The sequence below is a fragment of the Drosophila erecta genome, unplaced genomic scaffold, assembly GCF_003286155.1.
Source record: "Drosophila erecta strain 14021-0224.00,06,07 unplaced genomic scaffold, DereRS2 tig00000021-arrow-pilon, whole genome shotgun sequence".
In the NCBI taxonomy this organism is placed as follows: Eukaryota; Metazoa; Arthropoda; class Insecta; order Diptera; family Drosophilidae; genus Drosophila; species Drosophila erecta.
The window spans coordinates 13,582,432-13,605,080 of NW_020825198.1; the positions used below are offsets into that span (position 1 = coordinate 13,582,432).

The window sequence follows — 22,649 nt, forward strand, 5'->3', positions numbered from 1 at the left end:
ATCACAGCCATCATCGGCCGCAAACCCAGATGGGCTCGCCCACAGGAGGACTGAATCCTTGAAGGAACTTCGGTCCTGCAAGCTGCCAGTCCACAGACAACAGACAACAGACGAGACATCAGACGAGACAGGACCCGGCAACATTGGGCTCATAATTCATTAAGACTTTTCTGAGTTATGCACAAGTTTTTACGTTGCTTCCTTTTATTTTTCTGTAGCAACTCCGTCTGTTGCCGGAGGACAAAACCGATAAGGACCAATGGCAGTGGGCGCGGTGAGGAAAAGGCTTCTGCTCCCGGATGATAACTGGCTACCGTTAATTTTCCTCTGCCCCCCAGAGACCCATTCCCACACCAGGCTGTTAAAAAAAGAAAACAAGAATGAAGCTGCTCGCACTGTCAGTTCTTTAAGGTGTAAATTCTGAAAGCCATAAACAAAAGGCGGCTTCGCTTCGTCCTTTTAGCCTGCCTTTCGCTACCTCAACTCCTAGTCCTGATTTCCCGCCACATCTTCCTTCAATTCTTCCAAGTCAGCTGCTACTGCTGCGCTTTTGTTTGCCCGGCTTGGAAACTGCTGCATTGTGTGCACAAGTTAGCCCCGATTGGTCAACACAGTGGGTTTGCTCTACTTTGATGTTATAAACTAAATAAGAATTTATTGCAGCTGGATAAATGCTTGATTAACATTCCACATGGCCAAATAATTGCTTTTTTTTACCAGGTTTGCATTAAAAATTCTATTAGAATATTGCTTTGCGAAATGGATGAACTTCACTAAGGCAAACTAACAAGTCCAGTTCCAAGCACCATTCCCATTCAACACTTTACATTCGGCTGTGCTGGCTCCAGCTTAAGTAAGACTCTTGAAGACTCTGTGACCACGGTGCAGTGTCCTTCATCTGATGGCCACGTTTATGGCGCTTTGTGCCGCCCAGCAGCTCATTTCGCCATTCCAGCCCATAAGTTCACTCAGCCGGCTGTGCACAAAATGAAATTGTTTTGCTCGGCGTCGCCGGCATCGCTTTGCTCTTTACCCGGCGTCTTTTTTAGTATGCCGAACAGCAGCTGCTACTCCCTGGCTCCTTGGCTCCTTGGATCCTTGGATCCTGGGATCCTGCGCTGCTGTGTCCTGTTCCAGCCCCCGGGACCCAGTCCAGGGTTTTGCTCTCGCCGCGCTGCACAGAATTTGTAATTGCAATGTCGGTTAATTAAATACAGTTTTACTTTATGTAGCTCGCTCGCACTCGGCCGTGTTGTTTATCTTGTGTAGCCGTCATTTTTCTCTATTTTTCACTTAGGGCTTGTTACACTCTCAACTGAGCCTGGTTGTTTCCAGAAAATTTATAGTCCCTGCCCGGCCAAGGAGCTGGAAGCCTTTCTGAAAGGATTATGAGTTAGACATTCTGAGAGCTGAACACGAAGGTATGGGACCTGAGTTCAATGCCAAGAACTCTTGTGAATGATAATTCTATGAAGTATATGTGAGACTATAAAATAAAAAAGTTTACGAAATTTATTACATGCGATGCATCCGTCTAGGCGACAGTATCTGTAGGACACCTTTACTATTTAGAAGTTAAATAAGTGGGAATAAAACACTTCTACGTAAGTCTACCTCTCACGGATTTCTTTCTCTGTCCTCTTTTCCCACTGGAATTCTAAACTGTTACAGCAATTACTGGAACATATGTGCAGCAATTAAAAAATGTTCCACATACGCACTGTGTGACACTCTTTTTTACGCTAAGCCATTTTTCTCAGTATTTTCATTCTTTCCGGGTTAATTTCTCTTCTCGCCCGTACTTCTTGTGGTGGGTTTTCCATTTCCATGTTCCTTTCATTGGGTTTTCCACACCCATTTGTTTTTCCACTCTTTTAACTATTATTTAAGAGAATTTTCATTTTGGTCCTAGACAGGATCGCTTTAGATTCGTCAGAAAAGTGCTCTATATTGAGTTCGATTTATTGCTGGTTGAGATGCGTAGAAGTTGATTAGTTTCCCAAACATTTGCCATCCGAATTTGGAGCAATTTTCAATGGAAAAACAAGGGGGATATTTGCTTTCTGCTCAAGGAATATCAAAACGACCATTAGAATTCTAAACAGCAAGCTAAACAATAATTCAGAAGGCTAAATTATGGCGACCCCCGCTCCACCCACCATTACAGTAATCAAATATTATTTATTTGCTGTTTACACATATAACATTTCCGCGCCCACATCCCCTGACCCTCTTCCAGCTGACTTGCCAAATTTATGCAAATTGTGAGTGGAGTGGGAGGAGTACGAACATGGCGCATAAATTGGCTTATTGCGCTATAAATTGTATTTATTTTGATGAAATTTACACAGGGCCATACATATTCGCCTAGATCTTAAGGCTTTAACTCATGGTCGCTGGGATATTTTCGGTTCGCTGTATAATGAACCGCAATGCCGAAGATGTCTGATAAGGAATTAAATATATAAAATGCGTGAGAACAACATTTTGAGCTTGGGTTTGAGGCAAAAGCGGAAATGAGATCCGTGTAAAATTTCCATGCACTCAGAAAAATAAATTGAAATATTTTGGTAACAAAAGTAATTTTATATAAACATAATCGCATTGTTGTCCTTTGACATTTACATTTCTGTTCCTTTTACTGCAGTAAAGTCTTATTCGGTATTTTGAATCTAAGTACCCTATACATAGTAGCTAGGAGCTCTTTTCAGTGCATTGCTTCTGCTGCTCCGCGACATTGATGTTTATGGATTCTGATTGCCCCCGCCCTATCGACATATCACACCCCGGAGCAGAAACGATGGCAGGATAAGCACGCTTCCTTGCACAGAGGCCACATTGTCGCCACGCCCCTCCGCCGCCCAGCGATTGCTCGGTTCCACGGTTCCTCGTTCAACATCGCAATATTTAATGAATATCGAAATTGGCAATTTCAATATTAAAGCGATTTTGCCCAGCTATATGAGCTGTGCCACGCCCGATAAGATTAGGCCAAGATGGGACCCAGTCCGTATTCCGTATCAATGTTCGGATATACTTGTATGTATCATACGAGTATGTGGGTGCCTGTGTACTTAGTCGATTCGAAAGTCATTGGCGTGTAAATTACGCCAGTCATGATGTTTTTTGCATGCTTCGATTTGATGATGCGGAAAAGTAAAACCACAAAATCTGGGCCCCATCGGGGCTCCAGTATAAATCCCACATTCGGCCCTGACTCCGGTTATGCAAATGACAATGCAGTTTCACTGGGGATTTCCTTCTCTGGAATTAATCAAGCAGCCAGGCACTCGAACGGGTAAATTGTTATCCCACTTGCCCCCTCTCCCAGGGACTTTTCAATCTAATTGGCCAGCAGCTGTTGGGGACTCACATCCATCTGCGCTGGAAAAGGGCGGGGATTCTTTAGTGTTATGGCTGCCATTTGTAGTTGAGCCAGAACTCATAAAATCCAGTCAGGAGTTGTTACTGTCTGGTTACATTCCGGCCAAATGAAGTTTGGATAAGCACTGGGGTTGATTTGGGCCAGCTGAAGGGAGGGGTCCTGGTTCCTGTACTGGTGAAGCTTCTGGTTCCAAATGAAATTTGCAACCACCGAAATAAAAAGTATCAGTAGCTGCCAGAATGTACATAAACGGGAATTAATTTCCAACAAAATGACAAAGCAAACGGCTTAACAACGGAAGGGTGGGGCCCCAAGATAGAAGTCAACTGGCGGCATCCAGAGTCCTGAGAAGGGGCAGGAATTCAAAGGGTTAAGGATGAAACATCCCGAAGTGAAAAACATCCCGAGGAAATCAACTTAGGTAACCAGAAAATTCCAAAAGGGATCTTCGATGTAGAGCTAAATTAATTAATGAAATCAAAACAACTTTAAAGCGCAAGCAGCAACATGGATTGTTGAACCCCTGGCATTTAATTTATATGTTCTTTTCCACATTTTACAAAGTGGCAAAATTCATTTGAATACCTAGCATTCCTTGAATACTACACATACTACATATGTAGTGGCTGTAAGAATTCGAGACTGAATAAAAGCTAAAACCATTTTAAAATTACTCAGCTGCCTTTAAATATTAGATGAAACTTAAACAGGTTTAATAAATCTAACAACAAATAAAATGTGAGTAAAAACTGTTTTAATTACATAAAAAATTGCAAATTCGAAACTCATTTCCAACTTCCAGTCCCAATCAACTGGTGGCGAAGGGAAAAATCAATCAACGTTTTCTATCAACTGCAATCACTTTTAGCTCGTCGAGCAATCAACATCCGTTACACTAATTTGATGTTGAGCCCTCGCTTCGCCGCACCATCTTCGGCTAACATTATTAAAATCTTTATCAAATCGAAATTAAAAACCAGTTGGAATTGCTTCCTCCGCCGCCAACGCCACCGCCGCCCTGCGATTTCCATTTCCAACTAGACTCCATCTTGGCCCGGCCCGGACCCATAAAACTTTAAATAAATATGCAGCGTGTGCTGGCCTCGTTGCCTTCGGTGTGTGCCTGTGCAACCGATAACATCATTATTGATGAAGCTTTGGCCAGAAGTCACAGCCAGCCAGCCAACCAACCATCCAGGCATCCAACCAAACCAGCCGGCAAATGGCAGAAAAGGCAGAAAGGCAGCTCGAACAGATTGCAGGAATGTGCGCCCAAGGAGCCGCAGCCCCAGACTCCTCCGGAGTCCTTCGGTGTGAGAATCGGAATCGGAATCGGAATCAGACCCGTAGAACCAGAGATATAGATACAGGTCACCATGCCAGCCGAGAACTGCCTCCAATCCCATCCCTTCGCAGGACCCCACTTTGGGATGCAGCTGTTGGGGGTCGGAAAAGGCGAACAGGGGTGGAAATTCGCGCTCGTTTAGAGATTGGAAATCGTAGACATCGTCGCAGTCGTTGTAATAACTGTAATTGATTTTTGATTTGTGATTTAATTTAACACAGTTAAATGAATTGAAGTGAAGTGGAGGGCACAGAGTGCAGAAAAGAGCAGATGCAGTAGACTGTTGGTCCTTTCAATATTTGTCGAGGCTTAGTTGGGTTGACTTGCTATCTGGCCAGAAAATATGCAGATGATCAATTGGAACACCGACTTTTGTAAATTCTACTGAAAATTTGCATTTAATAGAGGGCACAATCTCTTATCCTAATACTAAATCTACATATATAAAACACTATGAATGTTGGACGCAAATTATGATTTTTTGTGTTTGGCAAACACTGCAATTAATGCGACAAATAAATGGTAAACATCTAAAAAAATAAACATTCCAATTTGTTTGACAAATAAATGTGCTTAGCCCTAAAGGAAAACCCCCAAAACATCTTGAAATATCAAAAAAATATTATTTTGGAAGAGTCAAAGAATATTGTTAAAAAGTACATATAAAATAAAAAAGAATTCAAATTTTTTGACAAATAAATGTGTTTAGCCCCAAAGGAAAACCCCCAAGATTTCTTGAAATAATAAAAATATATTATTTTGATAGTTTTGTCTTAAAACCCACATAAGCAATAAAAGCAAAAGTATGTACAAGTTTGAGCTCAAGCTCAATCGAAAGACATAAAAAAATACTTAGCATTTAGTTTTTAGTAAGATAGTCATCAGATACTATCGATAAAGTATAAGTATAAGTTTCCCGGGGCCAAATGGCTTCGCCCGTCCTGTAAAGCGCTTTATTAATTGTCACGCCAAGCAAGGACACCTTATCCTGCAAGGACCTCGCCATTGCACGATAAATACCACAGCACACAAAAACCCGAAAGTTGCCGGGCTCCAGGGAAGTGCGGGCTGCGATGGAGTGCTGCAATGGCAATTACTTGGCGTTGATGATGAGCCAAGATGCAGCAAGAGCTTTCAGCTTTCAATGTTGTCGCATCCTGGCATCGAAAATGGTGCGGGTGGAGGCGGCATCGTAAAAGGACAATGCTTTGATTGCCCCTGGAAGATAGAGGAAGGAGCTGCCAGACGCTGTTAATGTCTGGCCATGAGTTAAACACTCCAATAAAACGTGAGCATGTGTGCTGGCGAGGACTATAAAGCCATTGCATCGCCACGTTTGCTTCTTGGGCGTAAGCACCACTACATTACGTATACGCATCTAATAAAAATAATTTAAATGGGCGGAAGATCTGCGGAGATTGAGCAATTGTAATCGAGGCAGACTAAAGCTACTCTACTAATTTTCGAAAAGAAAAAGTCGAAAAGTATTTATTATGAAACATTTATGCTCTCAGATCACTAAAATTTGATCATCTTCAGCAAATGTCATAATTTTTATCTTACAGCTTAAATGTAAACATTTGCTTAACAAATTATTACGAATAATAATAGCCTTGTTTTAAAACTAACAAAAAGTTCAATTTGTTATCTTCGTATACACGGCATTTTTAATTGATAATAGTTTAAAGAGCACTTTGATGGTTCTCAGAATGAACACCACAGAAAATCGCAAATCGGTGACTCCTGCACAAATTGGCAAGTCAGACACAAAGGAGCTGAGCGAAAAGCTCGGACTGTATTTTATTAGCACATTGCATTCGAAATGAGCTCTCGAAAGTTGACCAAGAGGCTATAGGCTATGGTTCAGGGTTTTGGCTGGGTTATAAATTATTTCAATTCAGTGTGATTGTGTGCTGGAGAAATCGACGCAATTAAAAATCAACAAAAGTTGCACAGAGCTCTCAAGGCCTGAAGGCGACCAATCAACAAAATGGGGAAAAGGACTTGCAGTTTGTAGGCTCAGGACAAAGAGAATTCTCGAAATGTCCAAAGGAATTTCCCAGTTTTCTCTCTGATCTCCATTCCGCATTCAAAAGGAAAAGCCTGCAGCTGGCAATTTCCAATTTAACAAATGACAAAAATTGTTGAGCAAATTGATTGCATTTCTTGGCTACCGGGGAGCAGGGGAAATGCACACGACCTAAGCAAATACTCGTAGTTTAGGTGAAAGCAGGTGGAGCGGACCAAAATTAGTGCGGCATAGTCAAATTTTATCCGAAGTAATTCTATCGCACGGTTAGTTTATTCGTGGGCTAGTTTGGCTGGGGGTTAGTTTTCCTTAAGGTAATTAGTTCAGGAGTTCATTTTTATGAGTTTTTTTCTGGAGGTGTTTTTATTTAGGGGTTTGTTTATCTAGTGCTTAGTTCGTCCAGCGGTTAATTGTCTCTGTTTTTTTTTTGTGAGGGGGTTAATTTATCCGACGATTAGTTTGCCTGAAGTTTCGGGGGGTTGGATTTTACATACGGTTAGTTTGACTCGGTGTTAATTTGTCCAGGAGTTAGTTTTAAGGATGCATATCCTATTATTCCTGCAACGAAACCCCGAAGATTTGGGTGAAGCCAAAATTAGTTGTCAGTAAATCATGAGCAGGAAGGATAAAGGAATTGGCATTGGAAATTATCATGCGCCCGGTTGCCCGCATCGTCGACAAAGTGACGACGATGCGTCCAGACAGGCCATAAAAGGACCTCTCTGCCTGCAGCAATAACTCAGCCGATAATCAGAAGAAAAAACTAAGTGAGTATGGAGTGCAGAAAATAAAAGGACCAGGAAATCTAAGGCAGACCGCGGCCGGAGAAAGTCAATTTGTTAAGCTGCAGCCAGGAACGGCATCTGAGAAAAAAGGCGAGGAAAGGACCTCGGCAGGACAAAGGAAATGCGCAAAATTGGGGCGCAGAATATGCTTTAATAAAAGGACTAAAAGGACAACGGCTTGTCTGCACCGAGAAAATAATAATTCGAAGTAATAATTTGAATAAATGTTTTGTAACATACTTTTTCATATTTTATATGTTAAAAATAATACCAAATTTAGGAAAAAATAAGATTTACATTTTACAAATGCTTTAGGAATAAAGCATGAAAATTAAGGTAAGTCGATGTGGTCATATAACTATGTTGGCTTTAAGGAATGAATTTGTACCCTGTTTTATTTTTAGTGTGCACGATAAGGATGAGAGGCAACGAAACTTTCCCCTCACTTATTTTATTAGAATTAAATTGATTTCTTGTGGCGGCAAAAAAGGAAAGGGCCAACTGCGACGACGACAGGCGTTGGCTGGCATCAGAATTAATATAAAATGAAAAGTTTTGAAATTTATTACAAATTGAATTGATTTATGCAGCGCACAGCGTTGGAAAAGTAAGGTGACAAAGTGAAAACTTTGCCTTGGTCCCCAGTGGAGCAAATTAAATCGGAATGGCGGGAATTTTTATGCATCCCATCGCGTTAATCAGATAAAAAGGTTTATTCTCGGCTCGTTCTTCATGCGAGCACATAAGTTTGGACTTGTCCTGCGGTACGAAACTTATGCGACCTCACGCAGGAATACATACAGTGCACGACATACCTATACGACCCGCCCCTCCGACTTGTGCGCATTACAGCAGCAGTCAAAGGTAAATAACAGCAGCTGCAAAAACAACCAAGTTGAAACTGTGAAATGTTGTGCATGCTGAAGTTGCACGCAATTAAAATAACACTTGTTAAAATATTTATTTTATGTGGGTGGAAAAGGTACAGCAATGCATGTGCGTGCAATAAAAACGCTGACTGTGACAGTTTGAGCTTGCGCCCTTCCATTAACTAACTTTAAAGGCTCGAATTATTAAAGTTTTAAACGATAAAAATTCATTTTTAGAAATCGATTAAAATGTATATATTTCGCAAATATTTGTTCTGCTGGTCCAGCGCTTAAAATATGTATGTCAGTGCTTGACCTAAGTGGAACCTGTAGAGAAAAACTTTGTGATTCTTCATTTGAGAACGACCACATCTGGGCTTTTAAGTTGTACGTTTTTTCATTGAAAAGGTGCACTTTGTCACAAACGTCCCTCCACAATAATGATAGACGCAAGCAGTGAGGATAAAAAATATATTATAACTGCAACTATATTGAAAAAGTCGGGAAAGCCATAGGTTTAATTGGCTGAACCCAATGAAAAATGCAATAAAAGTTAATCAAATTGATTTCGCTTAAATAATTTGCTGGGGAAGCCTTTGTGCACAACGCAATAGAGCATGACAGGATAATAACAAAATAATAGTCAATGACAACAAAGGGAATCTGAAATTCATTAAATTGGAATCACTTTATTTGCACATTCTTGCAGGTTCCCAACTAAACTTGACAAAGCAAGAAGCAAAAAAGGATACTCGGCCTGGTGAATCAAACAAATTTGGCTTAATTAATTGATTTTAAACATGCATAAAGCAATTTGCAGTATTTGCGTTTAGGTTTTGTGTGCATATTTAAATCGATGGCGACATAATACCCACCTAATAGTTTTGGCCATCCGCCGCCGTTTGTCAACAAATGTTTCTCTTTAAAATTGCCAACTCAATAGGGCTGAAGGATGCTTCAGTTTCTGGTCCGTTCGCTCCAGAGAGTTTGCAGTCTGGACCGTAACAAACAGGAAATGAATACCCCGTCGATGCATCGAATTCGATGGAAGGAGTAAGTTCCGAAAAAAGTATATTTCAAACGGAAATATGTTCAATTTAAAAATACCCCAAGAACAGGAACACAGACTTTGGCACTCACATCGAATTCAATGCCGTTGAGTGACACATACACGCTGAACTAGAAAAGGAACAAGAAATAGTGCAAAATATTTCGGGTATGTGAAACTCGTCGTTGCTCTATACTAATTTACTTTAAATCATCTTACACAATCGTTTTTGCTATAAGCTAAATTAATTTTAAAAATGGTGCATTATATGCATTAAAGCAAATGAATAACAAAGTATTAATGCTCTTATCGCCGTCAAAGATTTCAGAATATTTTAAAAAACAGTATTTCATTTAAATACTTTGAACAATTTATACCTCTAGCATAAGCTAATCCGCCTTGTTCAATGTTTTTCCTGGCAGAGTATTTAAAGCAATGGCAGCAGGTAACATCAACGGCTAAAATGGCGCAATGGCAACCAACAAAGCACAAAACAAACTGCAACAAAATACGGCCAAAACAAGAAAGACAACAAGAAATAAAAGAGCCGGCCAAAACGCCACACACGTACACGAAAAGATCCAGCGAACTGAGCTCGAAAAGTTAACAAAAACAGCGGCACAGACAGAGAAGTACAGGGATATTGTGGCGAGGGGCCAGGGGAACTGAAACTGGAACTGCAACTGCCATCCTTGTTGGCCAAGTTGGCCATGACAGCGACCAGCCAAGTGGCGGCCATTGTGTGGCTGACTGGTCGGTTTGGATGGCTGGACGTCCTTCGTCCCCGTGCTCGTCGTCGTCCTCATCCTCCGGACGTTCACATGAACGCCACCAGCGGAGCATCCGGATCGGATCCCCCTTTCGGTGGCAATGGGAATGTCAATTGAATCATCTTCACCAGCGCTGGAATGTTTTGCATTGCTTCTGCCAATTGAACCCTCGGAAAAGAGCCAGCGCAATTAGAATGCCGCAGGTCAGCACATATCCCGGGAAATCCACACACCGCGGGAAAGCACAATATAATGACAATGCTGATTCTCCCAAATTCTGTAATATATCTAATTCCAAATTCATTATCCCAGAAGTGTGGTGGATGTGACAAACTTACATTGTTTATTAAGAAAGGTACACCTAATTTATAAGGCTATTAACTTTAATTAGGAAAAATGCTTGGTCCCCTTAAGACGACTTTAAACACATATATTCAAATGGTGTGAAAAATACTATTGCTTACAAGAGTTTTGAATGTTTTTCCCTGTGCAAAAATATGAAATGTGGGTGGACCGCTGAGGTTTGGGGCCGAGTGTCAAGCGCAGCGCTGATTGTCATTCATTATGCAATCAATATTGATTGCTTCACGGCTCGCGGAAAATGTTGAAAAGTGACTTGCCAATTTTCACAACGCATCGACGAAAATGGGTAACGGCAAGCAGCGAAACCATTCGAGTGGGGGTGCTACGGAGGTTCCCACCATGGAAAAGCCGGTTGGCAGCCGGCAAGGTAATGGTATTCCCCGTCGAAGTCATCTTCCCATCTTCCTGGGCATCCAACAGATCGAAACAAAATTTTCCCCTGTCCACGCGTTGATGCTTTCCTCACTGACATTTTTCATGCAGTGTCGCGTACGCTGATTGATGAATGAATAAACGAATCATGGAATGAATGAGCGCCCGACCCATTCGAGTTTTTCAACCGTAAAAATATGTCAAGTGGACAGGCGATGGAAGTTAACGCCCATTTCTATGGATCCAGACTGCGAAATAAATGACTTTTCGATCGGGTTTCCTAATCAAATCACATGTGTGCTTCAATTCGCAAAGTGCAAAAAAACGAATATCCGAATAAAACTCAGGGGAAAAGTGAAACCTTTTAAGCAAGTAATTTTCAGAAGACAACCCTGGATTAGCCGATGGCCCCCTAAGTTCAGGAACGCCAGGATGGCAATCCATTCCTCCTAATTTTCACGGTGGCCCAGAAAATCGTGGAAATCCGGGAGCACGTCGGATGATGAACACCTTGCTGCATTGATAACGCTCAATGTCATAGATAACAAGTACAATAAAGTAAGTTATTAAACGGTTATTGTTTCGCTTGGCTTATTTCGAAATTGTGAACATTTTCAAATGAGATTTCATTTATTCTATAATCAACTTGTATTATTATTATTGATAATGTAAGATCGCTTTCCAAATTATACAAAGGCTGTTTTTGCTTCATTTGGTTTCTCCGTAGACATCAAAGGTTTCGAGCGGTGACATCGAAGTGCATTTGGGAATACACATGCCATCGAATCGCACGAGGAGGAATCTATATATCTGTATACATATGTGGGCGCCTTTCGGCCAACAATGACATGACAGTTGACAAGACGCCGCTAAACAACAGAATGCCACACCGGAGCCGTCTTGACCAGACAGCAACTTGATATTTTACATGGGTCGAGGCTCCTGGGGAATTAACCCCTAATTTAATTAAGCCTATGCCTAAGTGATTAGGCCCATCTCCTTAAGGTTGGTATGTCTGGCATTATGGGAAATTTAATAAGCCACCGTTTGTATTTTTATAAAATTGCTTACGCTGCTTATGTGGTACATTCCCTTTCGGAATACCCGCGAATGGGCTAATATCTAAGCCAAGAGTTTGGGCCACGTTAAGACGCTTCCTGTTGCTGCTGCCCGTGGAGAACTTTTGATGCAGCTTGAAATTCTCTTTTAGCCTTCCACTGCATCCTGTTCCCTAGCTTATCACTGCACAGAAAAATGAACAACAGTTTTGCCATTTAAATTAAAGCCCCTTAATAATAATTTGTTTATATTATTATAAGTATTATTATTATAGTGGATAATTCCGATAATTTTTTGATTGGTCGCTTATTTAGTGTTTGTAATAAAAAAAATAAAAGAGAATAAAATAACTTGAGAGAAGATATTGAAAATTGCTAGTATGTGAAGTGCTAAACATTTTTCTCCGTGTAGCCGGTCACTTTTCGGTTCCGTTCCGTCTGTCAAGTCTCCGTGTCCGTTGAGTGCATTAATACGCTTGCATAATACTTTAATGTCGGAGCTCGTCCCCCATTTTCCCGACCCTTTTCCAGCTGACAAACGGAAAAGCTGCTGCCGCTGCTGCTGCTGCTGCTGATGATGATTCTAGCTGGCAGAGCTGGGAAAACTTTTGCCGGGCTGCAGGAAGTGCAAGAAAATTAAGAAAATACTCATCGTTCTCGACGGTGGACTGGCTATTTACGACAGTGAGCATTGAAATTATACGCCCAGCGAGTGCTGCTCTGGGTCCACTTGGCCAAAGTAAAAGTCAACATCCAAAGCGGGTCTAAGCCAAAGGCGAATTGTCCGAAAGACATTCCAAGTGTTGTAAAATGGCAACATGGATTGTTGAGCAATTTGCAGGGGACAGAGAGTGTGATTGTGACTGCCTGTGTGTGTGTGTGTGTGTGTGTGGGACTGTGCCCCAAAAAAGTTTGGCCACACACAAATGGCCAAATGCAAACTTTGCCACAAGCAGCGAAGCGATCCAGAAGAGTTCTTGAGATATGAGCACAATTAAAACTTGCCGCAAAAGACCAGTTGGCGCTGGCGTTTCTTGGATATCTCACAAGTGCCAGCTTTGAGTGATAAGCCGTAGTGGAAAAGGGGGGGTATAGTTTTAATGGACCACAGAAATCGATTTTAGCTCTTAACAGAGTGAAGACATTTCAGTACTGGTTGCTGAATAATTATAAAGTATATTTCATTCTATAATAAATGTTAAAGTGAGCGGTGAACTGCAATATACCTAAATATATTTAACATAGTCAGAACTGCTGTCCATTCCTTACTTAAATATAATAATTACATTACTATGGACTGCAATTTCGGACTTCAAAATAAATACAATCACAAAATGATACAAATTTCAGTTGCCTAATCGAAAAACATTTAGCAAATTATATGTATGGATGCATCTCCAATAAGTCGTTCACTTGTTTCAGTACAGATCAGCTCTTTAGCCCATTAAAATTCAGAGAAGTTTACATTCATTTCCCGCTGCTCGCCATGAAACTCATTCTTTGCGATGAAATCAAAACTTTTGAAAAGGGGAAGCAGGCAAGGCAGACAAAGCGAACTGACGAAATCATGGCCATAAACAGAATCAATGAGCAGTAAAGCGGCAATAGATTTGAGTTATGGTTATTAATAATGCTGTGTGAGCTGCCCCCAGGCAAAGGACGAGATAACCTCGGAAACGAGACAGGACATGGTACATGCGGCAATGCAGACTTGTCTGGGTCCAAAAACACAATATAATATAGGGGGAGATTCCGGGATGGCGATGGTTCGGGCTGGTGGTCTTATGGTGGGATTGTGTTGGCCAGCCAAACAACAACAGGCAATGAACAAGAGTTAAACTGGCTGGCATCCTTCACAAAACATTGCATCGTGTGAATCCAATATAGGATGGGATCGCTCCTTTGCTGCCGGAAGTGCCTTTTGTCTGGCTTCATAATATTTTGCTCGTTACTTTTTAATATGACTCACAGCAACATCCGAGCCAGCAGGCAGACAGGGCTGACTAGAAGGTAGGAAAGGACGTCAGGACCCCACAAACACTCACTCACAGTCAGACATATTATCTGCACTAAGCGAGACAATGCTAAAATCTATCTGAAGTGAAAATTTTATTACCGCCTTCCGAGGGGGTCAGTCTGTGACACCGTAATCAGTGCATGTCCTTGTCAGGGTGTCAGAGGATTACTCATAAAATTGCGATATCTTTTGTCACCTTTTCGGGGTTGAACTTCAAGTGTGCACAGAGTGCGAACGCCCCCCTCTTGACCGACATAAAGCTCATCCATTAGCGTTTATTGCTCACGATAAGCTGCTCCATGTTTCCATGTTTTCCCCAAAAATTGTTCATAAATTCAAGTTGGTGGCTTGTAGCCTTCACAGCTGGCAATTGTATAAAGTCCCCGACCCAAAATACTTTTTACCCTTACTCAACGAAATAGAAAAGTAATCTGGTTATCAGCATAAATATTATTACAAAATGCTTGACCGCTTGACCGAAGCCAACTAAAATATTCTATTGTCCATTTCATGTTTGATGATATTGTACTAGATCTTAATTGCAGTTTGAATGCTGGTCTTCCCCTCCTTTATGATAATAGCTCTCCTACAAAAGCTTTTCCAAGCCTTTGATGTTTCCTTGCAACACCGCAACTCTGGCGATTTTCCGTTTGTGACGCCGCCATTTGTAGCCATTTAGAGTTTGACTAAAAAGCGAACGGGTGAGCCTTTATAAACTTGGCCAGCTCTACCCACCAAACCCTATGTAAATAAATAAAATACATAGCGCTGGGCGCTGCATATATATATATATAATTTTAAATATACATATTTTTCAACGCTTTATGCATGCAGCAGAGGGAAACATTTTATACTGCGCACATATATTTTTCATAAACCGGAAAATTTAGGTCAGCACCGCGGGGTATATCCGTACAGCTGGCAAGATGGCAGCGCCCAGGACAGCGTCGTCTACTATTAAACGCTAATGCAGAAGCCCCCACCGGCGATTCCCCAGCGGTCAACGTACGGGCGACGTCAAAGCGTCGTCAAAAATGAATATGCGCATAGGATGCGGCGGAAATATTAAGCATACGCCGCGTGTGCGAGTGCCTGCCGTGTCTATGCCGCATGGTGAAAATTACAAAAACGGCACGCCAGCGATGCAGGCCACTTGATTTGGGGGTGTTCTGGCTTCGGATTTCCTACCACTGCAAAACTACAAAATCCATCTTTTAAAAGGCAATATAACGTGTTTAACTCTTTAAAATGGTACCTTATTCTTAAAATTCCCAGGTTGCCATCGGATTTTAATAGTATAACGTGCTTGAAATTTATATCCAAAGAACTGTTTAGCTATTTCCAAGGAAACTGTTTCACAGAACAGCACATCTGGCTTATACCACACTCTCCATGAACCAGTCGCACATAGCCGTGGGTTATAAGGTTTCCAAAGTATGATTGCGTGCCTAAGCGCCATCTTACGGTTGATAGCTTCATTATAGTGCCGTGTTGCAGTTGTCGTTGATGTTGCTGTTGCATATTTGCCTCCTTGGCTGATACACAGAAAACAAATTAGGAAACTCATAGAGTTTCGAAATCAAACCTTTCTACCCAGTGTCTTATTTAAAAAAATGGCATTGTTCAGCATTTTTAAACTAATTTAACGTGTTATTGATCTTATTATTAAATTAAACCAGCTGTCTGCCTTTTTCTGTGTATCCCGCGCTTGTTTTTCTTGCCGAGTTGCAAGTGCTGATTATGGGCAAAAGGAAGAGGGACTTCGCCTGCATTCAGCTCGTTTGCGTTTTTCTAATTTTAGTTAAAGTGTTTTGCTGCTCCGCTTGGCGCCTCCTCGCCTTAATTTTTAAATTGCCAAGCGGAGTTTTCGCCTGGCCTCCTTTCGGTTGTTAGCGCACCAAGTGAAAGTTGCCATTTCTTTTGAGCCTCGCACTTGAGTGTTATGTGGCCGTTTAAGATTTAAAAATTATGATTGGAGCGTGGTGCGCCAAGCTCATTTTTGCTCTAACGGCAGGCAGAAAAGATTTTGATTTAACTTAACAAGTGTATTACAAATTTGCAAATGGCATATATTGCTACCATAGACACTTGTTTCATTCTTTCAAGCTGAACAAATCCATTAACTGACCGAAACTAAAGCCAGGGGAAAGTATCTCCGGCTGGCCCACCTCTTCCTGCCTGAGTTAATAAAACAAAAAGAGTTAGGATCCACTTGGCCAGACACTCCCATGCGCATAAATTTCAATAGCAAATCCATAGATGGCCATGGAACTTGCGGGCCCTCTGCTCCCACAGACAGCGGAAATTGTTGAGATTTATGGCGACGGGGTTCCAAAGGGCTGCGCCATATTTATTTGAAAGTAAGTTGCATCCCAGTCAGCCTGATTTCGAAGGACCTGCCTACCAAACGAACGGGAGGAGCGAAGCGTTTCAGTTTTCAGCTCGGGCTAAAAACCCCAAAAGGATATTACATATCCTGTTCCTAGTCGTGTAAATGCCATTATAGATTGAATGTTTGCTCGGGGTCGAGACTTGCGATTGCCTTTTTCCCCGTTTGATTTACGCTTTCCATGCATCCGCATCCATTTTGTTGTGCTCAGCATTGCATGTTGCCTATTTTGAGGCCATTCTGGTTTGAATACCCTCGTCTGCTCAATTCTGGAGATTACAATATATAAACAAAAGCTGTCATTAGAGAATCATCATTTCTGTCATTAGAAAATTTACAACAAAATAAAAAAAATAGATTTCCAAATTTAAATGCAGATTTTTAGAGAAGACACATTTCGAGGTATGCCACTTAAAAATCCGATTAGGATAAGTTGAGTTACGGACTTTACTTCTACAATATCATAACATCAGAAAATTTATCGGTTAATTGTAGAATTTAGTAATTTATTTATTTGTATTCATTCATTTTGAACAAACTTTGTATTTGGAATTATAACACGTTACAACACATTATTTGAAGTATGAACGAAATATGAACAAAATGAAGTTGTAAAACTGGAGTTATAAGTGCAATTAAACTTCGTGTTGATAATCACCCCTAATTCATTTACTTAGGATATCAAATATTCGGCATTCAACAGGGCTCTATGTCCTGTTTTGTTCATTGTCTCTGAGCTCTTTGCCTTGGTCTTGATCCCGCGTCCTCCGTTCCCGACTTCCGCTTCCTGCGCCCAGTGAGTTATGTATTGGAGTGCAAAATATGAGGCTATTAGAGGCCTTAAGTCCGTCGTTCATACGTGCAGGCTGCGCTTTTTCACACACTAGCTCTAATATTCCCCGCAAAACACGTTCTGCGCCGGTATGAGAGCATCATCATTATTATTATACAACAGCTCACGACTGCGGCCATTACGAGGAAAGGAGCAGATGGAACTGAAAGCGAAAGGCGTTCGAGTCCCAGTGTCCTGGGAAGCTGCTCTTCCTCCTCCGATTCCGTCTCAAGTGACTATTCACAGCTGAAGATTTATTGAATGTGCGCGATGCTGCCAGTCTGCCTTTCCCATCGCCTCTGCCACGGATTCTCTGGTGTCTGCCACTGAAAGTTGGCTCCGTCTGCTCTTTGGCATTGGTATTGAGTGTTTATTTATTTTCAAGCATCATAAAAAATACACAGGCATACACAGAGCCAGACTGGGAACCATGGCCGGAAAGGAACTTTGAGGTTGGGATGTACACAAATTCCCGTTTATGATTTAGCAAAAATAAACACTACTACTCTAAGCAATTATTGTGTGTTATACTTTCAAAACTGATGACAACTTGTTACCAAATAGTTCAAAATATCACTAAAAGGTCTTTGCAAACAGTTAATAAAATAATCATATTAATAATTAAACACATTTAGAAAATCAATCATATTTATTGGTCTGAGATTTCAATACAAATTTTTTCGTTTTAATAAAAAGCCTGATATATGAGAATATGATTCTCGGAATGACTGAAGCGACAGACAAGAAGCAAGGACATTCAATAATTTTGCTCGCATTCGAGTGGCAGAAACAGCTGCAATTTTTACGCCATTTTATGCTGCCAAACCAAAGTGTAATTTGTGGCCTGGGAACTTTGTCTATTGCCTCGGTGTGGAGAGTCCTTTTCCAAGGACCCCCCGCAAATAGCTGCCTGCGATGTTGTTTTTGTCGCTGTTAAATGAAGCATTCGCCATCGGAGTTGAAGATGTTTGCAATTTTTATTTCATTTGCCGGTCAATGAACATTGGAAATGTGTTAAGTGGCGCCCACTTCTCAGCCCTCAACTTGTCTTTAATTGTCTACAAGTTGTCGGGATGGCTTTTAATGAAGTGTTAAACGATACTCCGGCTTTCCTGTGACCTCCTGCGGAGTCGTGCCTCCTGGCTTATTATTTGGCACGACCTAAAATATTAATTTCAGTTCGGCCAGCTGACACTTTCCCAGCTCGCATTGAATAATTTCATGCCGTTTCTTAGAGTGTTGACGGGGCTAATTACCATCGATGATGCTTTGGGTAATTTGTGCAGATGGGAACTTAAGCCGCTTAAAGTTTGCATGGTTTTGCTCTTGAGTATCGGCAATTTATGGCTTAGTTGGGTGCTTATTTATGAGACACTTGTGACGTTGATGTATGCTAATAATCAGGATTGAAGTGTGTCCGTATGTCGAAAATCTCGTGGCATCTTCGATTCAACAGAATATTTCAAGTGTCGAATACTATATTGGCACTTGCAATAACTTTGTAAGTAGTATACAAAAACAATACCAAGGTATAGAGAAATGCATGAAGGAAAATAAACTATTTACTTGAAACTTAAAATTGACATATTTTTTTATTTACCTAAAGACAACAGAGATCATTAGGGACGCACAAACAAAGTGTCCACTCAGCTGGGTGCATTTCGAAAACGAACCACTCCCATGTCCTTGTCTTCCACTATCCTTCTCCAGCCCAGATCCTTTTCAATCGTCCGTCACATAATATGGACAATCACTAACCACGAAAGTGTCAAACAAACAAAACGAGCCCAAGGCTGCTCCCTCCTGGAGCTCCACTATTCGCCCCCACTTTCCATACTCATCTGCAATGGGTGCCGTAAATTTGCAAGCAAATCCTATTTTCCTATGAGAGAAGCGCACTCAAACGGGCGGAGACAAACCAGACCAGGCCACATTTGAGTGCTGCGGGCACTTCGATGCTTCTGCTCCCTTTTTTTGTGGGTCGCACACCCCTGCACACATCAATCTCGCCCAACTTTGCAGATACGAATCTTTCATTTTCGTATTTCCGTTCAAAATTTCGTGTTACTGAACTGGAACTTTAGAAAAAGGAGGACACAAAAAGCGAGTGTTACTACCACCAGACAGCGCAGATAGAGGATGGCTGATGTAACTGAAGCGCATGCTGCCTGCTCCTTGGTGCCACATGGTAAAGCCAGCCAGCTCCAATATGTGGGCGGAAGTTGGTAATCGACTGGCTAATGGCCTCTAAGCTAGGATGAACCAAAGACCAACTACAGCGGAACCAACCAATGCATGTGGGACATTTTAAATAAATATTAGATTTATCGATTGGTCACATAACTCAATTATTATTTTTATAAGATTTATTCACTTATTATTTGCTTTGTAGGATCAAGAGTATCTTTTAAATTAATTTTCTAGAAAAGTTTATAACACAGTCACTTGGGAACTTCTATACGTTAAGCTCGTATATCATTTTTGATTTTTATTTTATCAAACTTCTGTAGTGTTGGCTTGATGTCTTCAGCGCCTAAGCCCAACATACCTCGTTCGATGCACAAACAGGGTGTGCAAAGTGGGCATCATTCACATCGTCTGATTGCCCTGGCTGGTATCAAATTTAAATTTCTTCATTTGCCTTTCGGTCCGTGTGCAAGTTCAAGTTTTTTGTCTGTTCCTCGTCTGACTCCTGCTTCCCCTTGGAGCAAAAATTCAGGTCATGTGCGACCAAAAGTAAGTGGATGCGTTCTTATCAGAGCATACAAATGTTTTATCTCGCTCGGCGCGTGTGCAAGCCATGTTACACTGGAAAAAATTTGCTATTATAAATAAGGGAGTAGATTGTATCCCTAATTTTAATTTCTTTTAACGACGATTGAGTTACATACGTATTATTTTGCACAATGAGAAGAAATCTACATATTGCCAATTTTTTAGTGCTCTGAATAGTAAAGTAATTATGTCCAAAAATTCCTGACTAAATCTGTATATTTTATTTTTAAATCTTACATATAAATTATCGCCAGATGCTATTATTTCTATGTGTAAGAACAACGGCAGTACAAAAACCAAGCCTGAAAGTCGCCTGCGGTTGCGCTCTCTTTCTGCCCATCTGTGTGTGGGTGAGTGTTGTGTTTTCCCAATTGTCGGATGTGCCCGTGGGGGAGGGGTTGCGCCCACTAACACCAACACCAACACCAACATCAGCACACATGCACAGCCAGTTAGACACTTTCTTTTGCTGCTTGAGCTTCCGCTTCCGTTTCCACTTCTACTTCCGCTTGCCTGACCCGCTCCAGTTCGTCTGCCTCACTTACTTATGCATAGCATATAACCTTAAACATAATTTTGTTTGCCTTTTGTGTGCTGTTGTGTCCTCGTGCAATTCTATTTGCCAGTGCCGTAGATAGCATTTTCTTATCTTTGTGTGCTGGTTTTTTCCATCAAGCGCTAAATTTTATCTATTTTACCCGTGCCTAGGAGTTGCGAGACCCCTTAAAGAATGCGATCCCTTAAAGCTGGATCGAAAAACAAACTTTATTTTCAGCGTTGTGCGCCACCATTCAAGTGTCAAAGTTTGCACTTGAAATTATAATGGTCGGGCCCCAAAGCCCCATTGGCCCGGTGCCTATAACAAAGGAATGTTGGCTAGCATTCAACCCAAAACCAACCATCGTTCCATGAACATGCCGCCCACCTTCCGCAGAGTTGAACCCTAGGGTCAAAAATTCGCACAATGTCAGTCGAGTCGGTTTTGTGAGGCATATAAAAAATAGAAAAAAAAAAAACAAAAAAAAAACATCGAATGAAATGCATGCCCCATTGACATATGAGTGGGCGTGGCACTCTGTGATGGGTGGCTAGTTGGATTGCCGAGGAAATGGCAAATGCATGCAGCCACTCGATATGAGCTATGCCCATTCTTGCCCCAAATCCACCAACGTTTCATTCCTACAAACCCCCACTGAATCCATCTCTGTGCGTTGATTGTTCGATTCAAACATTTTGGCATGTTTTGGGCAGCTGAACTAGTTTTCACTTTACGTCCACTAGCCACAGTGGAGGAAAAGGCACAAAAGTTGACCAACAATGGCATTGGAGGTAATTTAATCTGTTTATATAGTGCTCTCCCTAGATAGTAATTATCTGCTTCTTCTGTCAATATCAGATGGATTACTAATCAATAAGAAATTTGAAAATATTTTGTGAAATTGTTGCCTTCATTTAATTTAACTTTAGATTTTGAATAAAGATTTCTAGAACCTGTTTATTATTAAAAGAATTTCTGATATAAGTTTACTTAATATGCAATAGTTTACATTTTTTTGAACTGAAATTAATTTTTTTTAATGTGCTAATTTGTGTTTTTATTTTGTTATGTCGTTGTTAAGAGCAATCCACTGTTCAGTTGTCGCCCGGCTGAGGCCGAAATGTGTTAAATCCGCTAGAAACGCGGTTAACCGAGTAAACTGCAAATGCAAAATGCGGTTGGTTCACTTCGGTTCGGTGGGGTGACATCCTGGCTGGGCCCGGTCCTGCTCCTGCTCCTGGTCCTGCTCCCATTCCGGTTTCTATTCCCAGACCATATTAAAGGCAATGCCAAAGTGTTGATGGGTCAGTTTCGGCCGCATGCTATATTGTGTTGGCCATGCGCAATCATTTTTGTGCATTTCATGTGTTTTTGAGGACAACATTTTCATTACGGAATGAAGTGGCGCTTAGTAGGCCAGTAAAACATTTTCACTGCGTTCACAGCCGTGTTTAAATAGCATACACAGCAATAACTCGAAATAAATTGTACAAAAAAATCAAGATGACATCCGAAGAAGATGAGGTATGTTCAATATTCCATTTCTAAAGTCACCGCCTTTCATTTCGTATTTAAGGTATACACGGAGGAGGAGACTGACGAGGCCTTGTTCTTCATCCGCGAGCATGATCTGCCCATGTCGGAGTTGCACTATGCCCTCAAGTATGTCCGCATCCTGAACGGAAACCGATCCCAGAGCGATCAGATTATGCAAGCCCAGGACGCGTCCCTGATTCCTGTCGCTGAGGTGGCACCACCACCATTCGACTGGGAGGACAAGGAGAACCAACCCGTGGCCCGGGACTCATAATTGCTTTAAATGTGTTATAATATTTCGTTTGATTTGCGTTCTGCCCTCAAAAAGGGGTCTGAAAAGAATAAATGCTCAAAAGGCATTTTACTTGTTATGTAATGATTTTATCAATTAATAATAATTAATAAATTGAAATTAGTTTTTCATTCAAATGTTTATAAAACCTAAATGCTACCTGTATGATTGACCATGATAAAGGGCATATGTAAGCTCAGATAACTTGAGAATAAGTTGGCAATGACTATAAAGAAATGCAATGAA

The 22,649-nt window shown here is 41.2% G+C and overlaps 1 protein-coding gene across 1 annotated transcript; it reads left to right on the forward strand.

Annotated features, from left to right (window-relative positions):
* Nucleotides 1–22,008: 22,008 nt before the first annotated feature.
* On the forward strand, nt 22,009–22,482 carry LOC6544955. Its single transcript, XM_001972599.3, has 2 exons — nt 22,009–22,099; nt 22,152–22,482. The coding sequence occupies exons 1-2, from the start codon at nt 22,079–22,081 to the stop codon at nt 22,383–22,385; spliced, it is 255 nt and encodes an 84-aa protein (XP_001972635.1). The 5' UTR covers nt 22,009–22,078; the 3' UTR covers nt 22,386–22,482.
* Nucleotides 22,483–22,649: the final 167 nt, after the last annotated feature.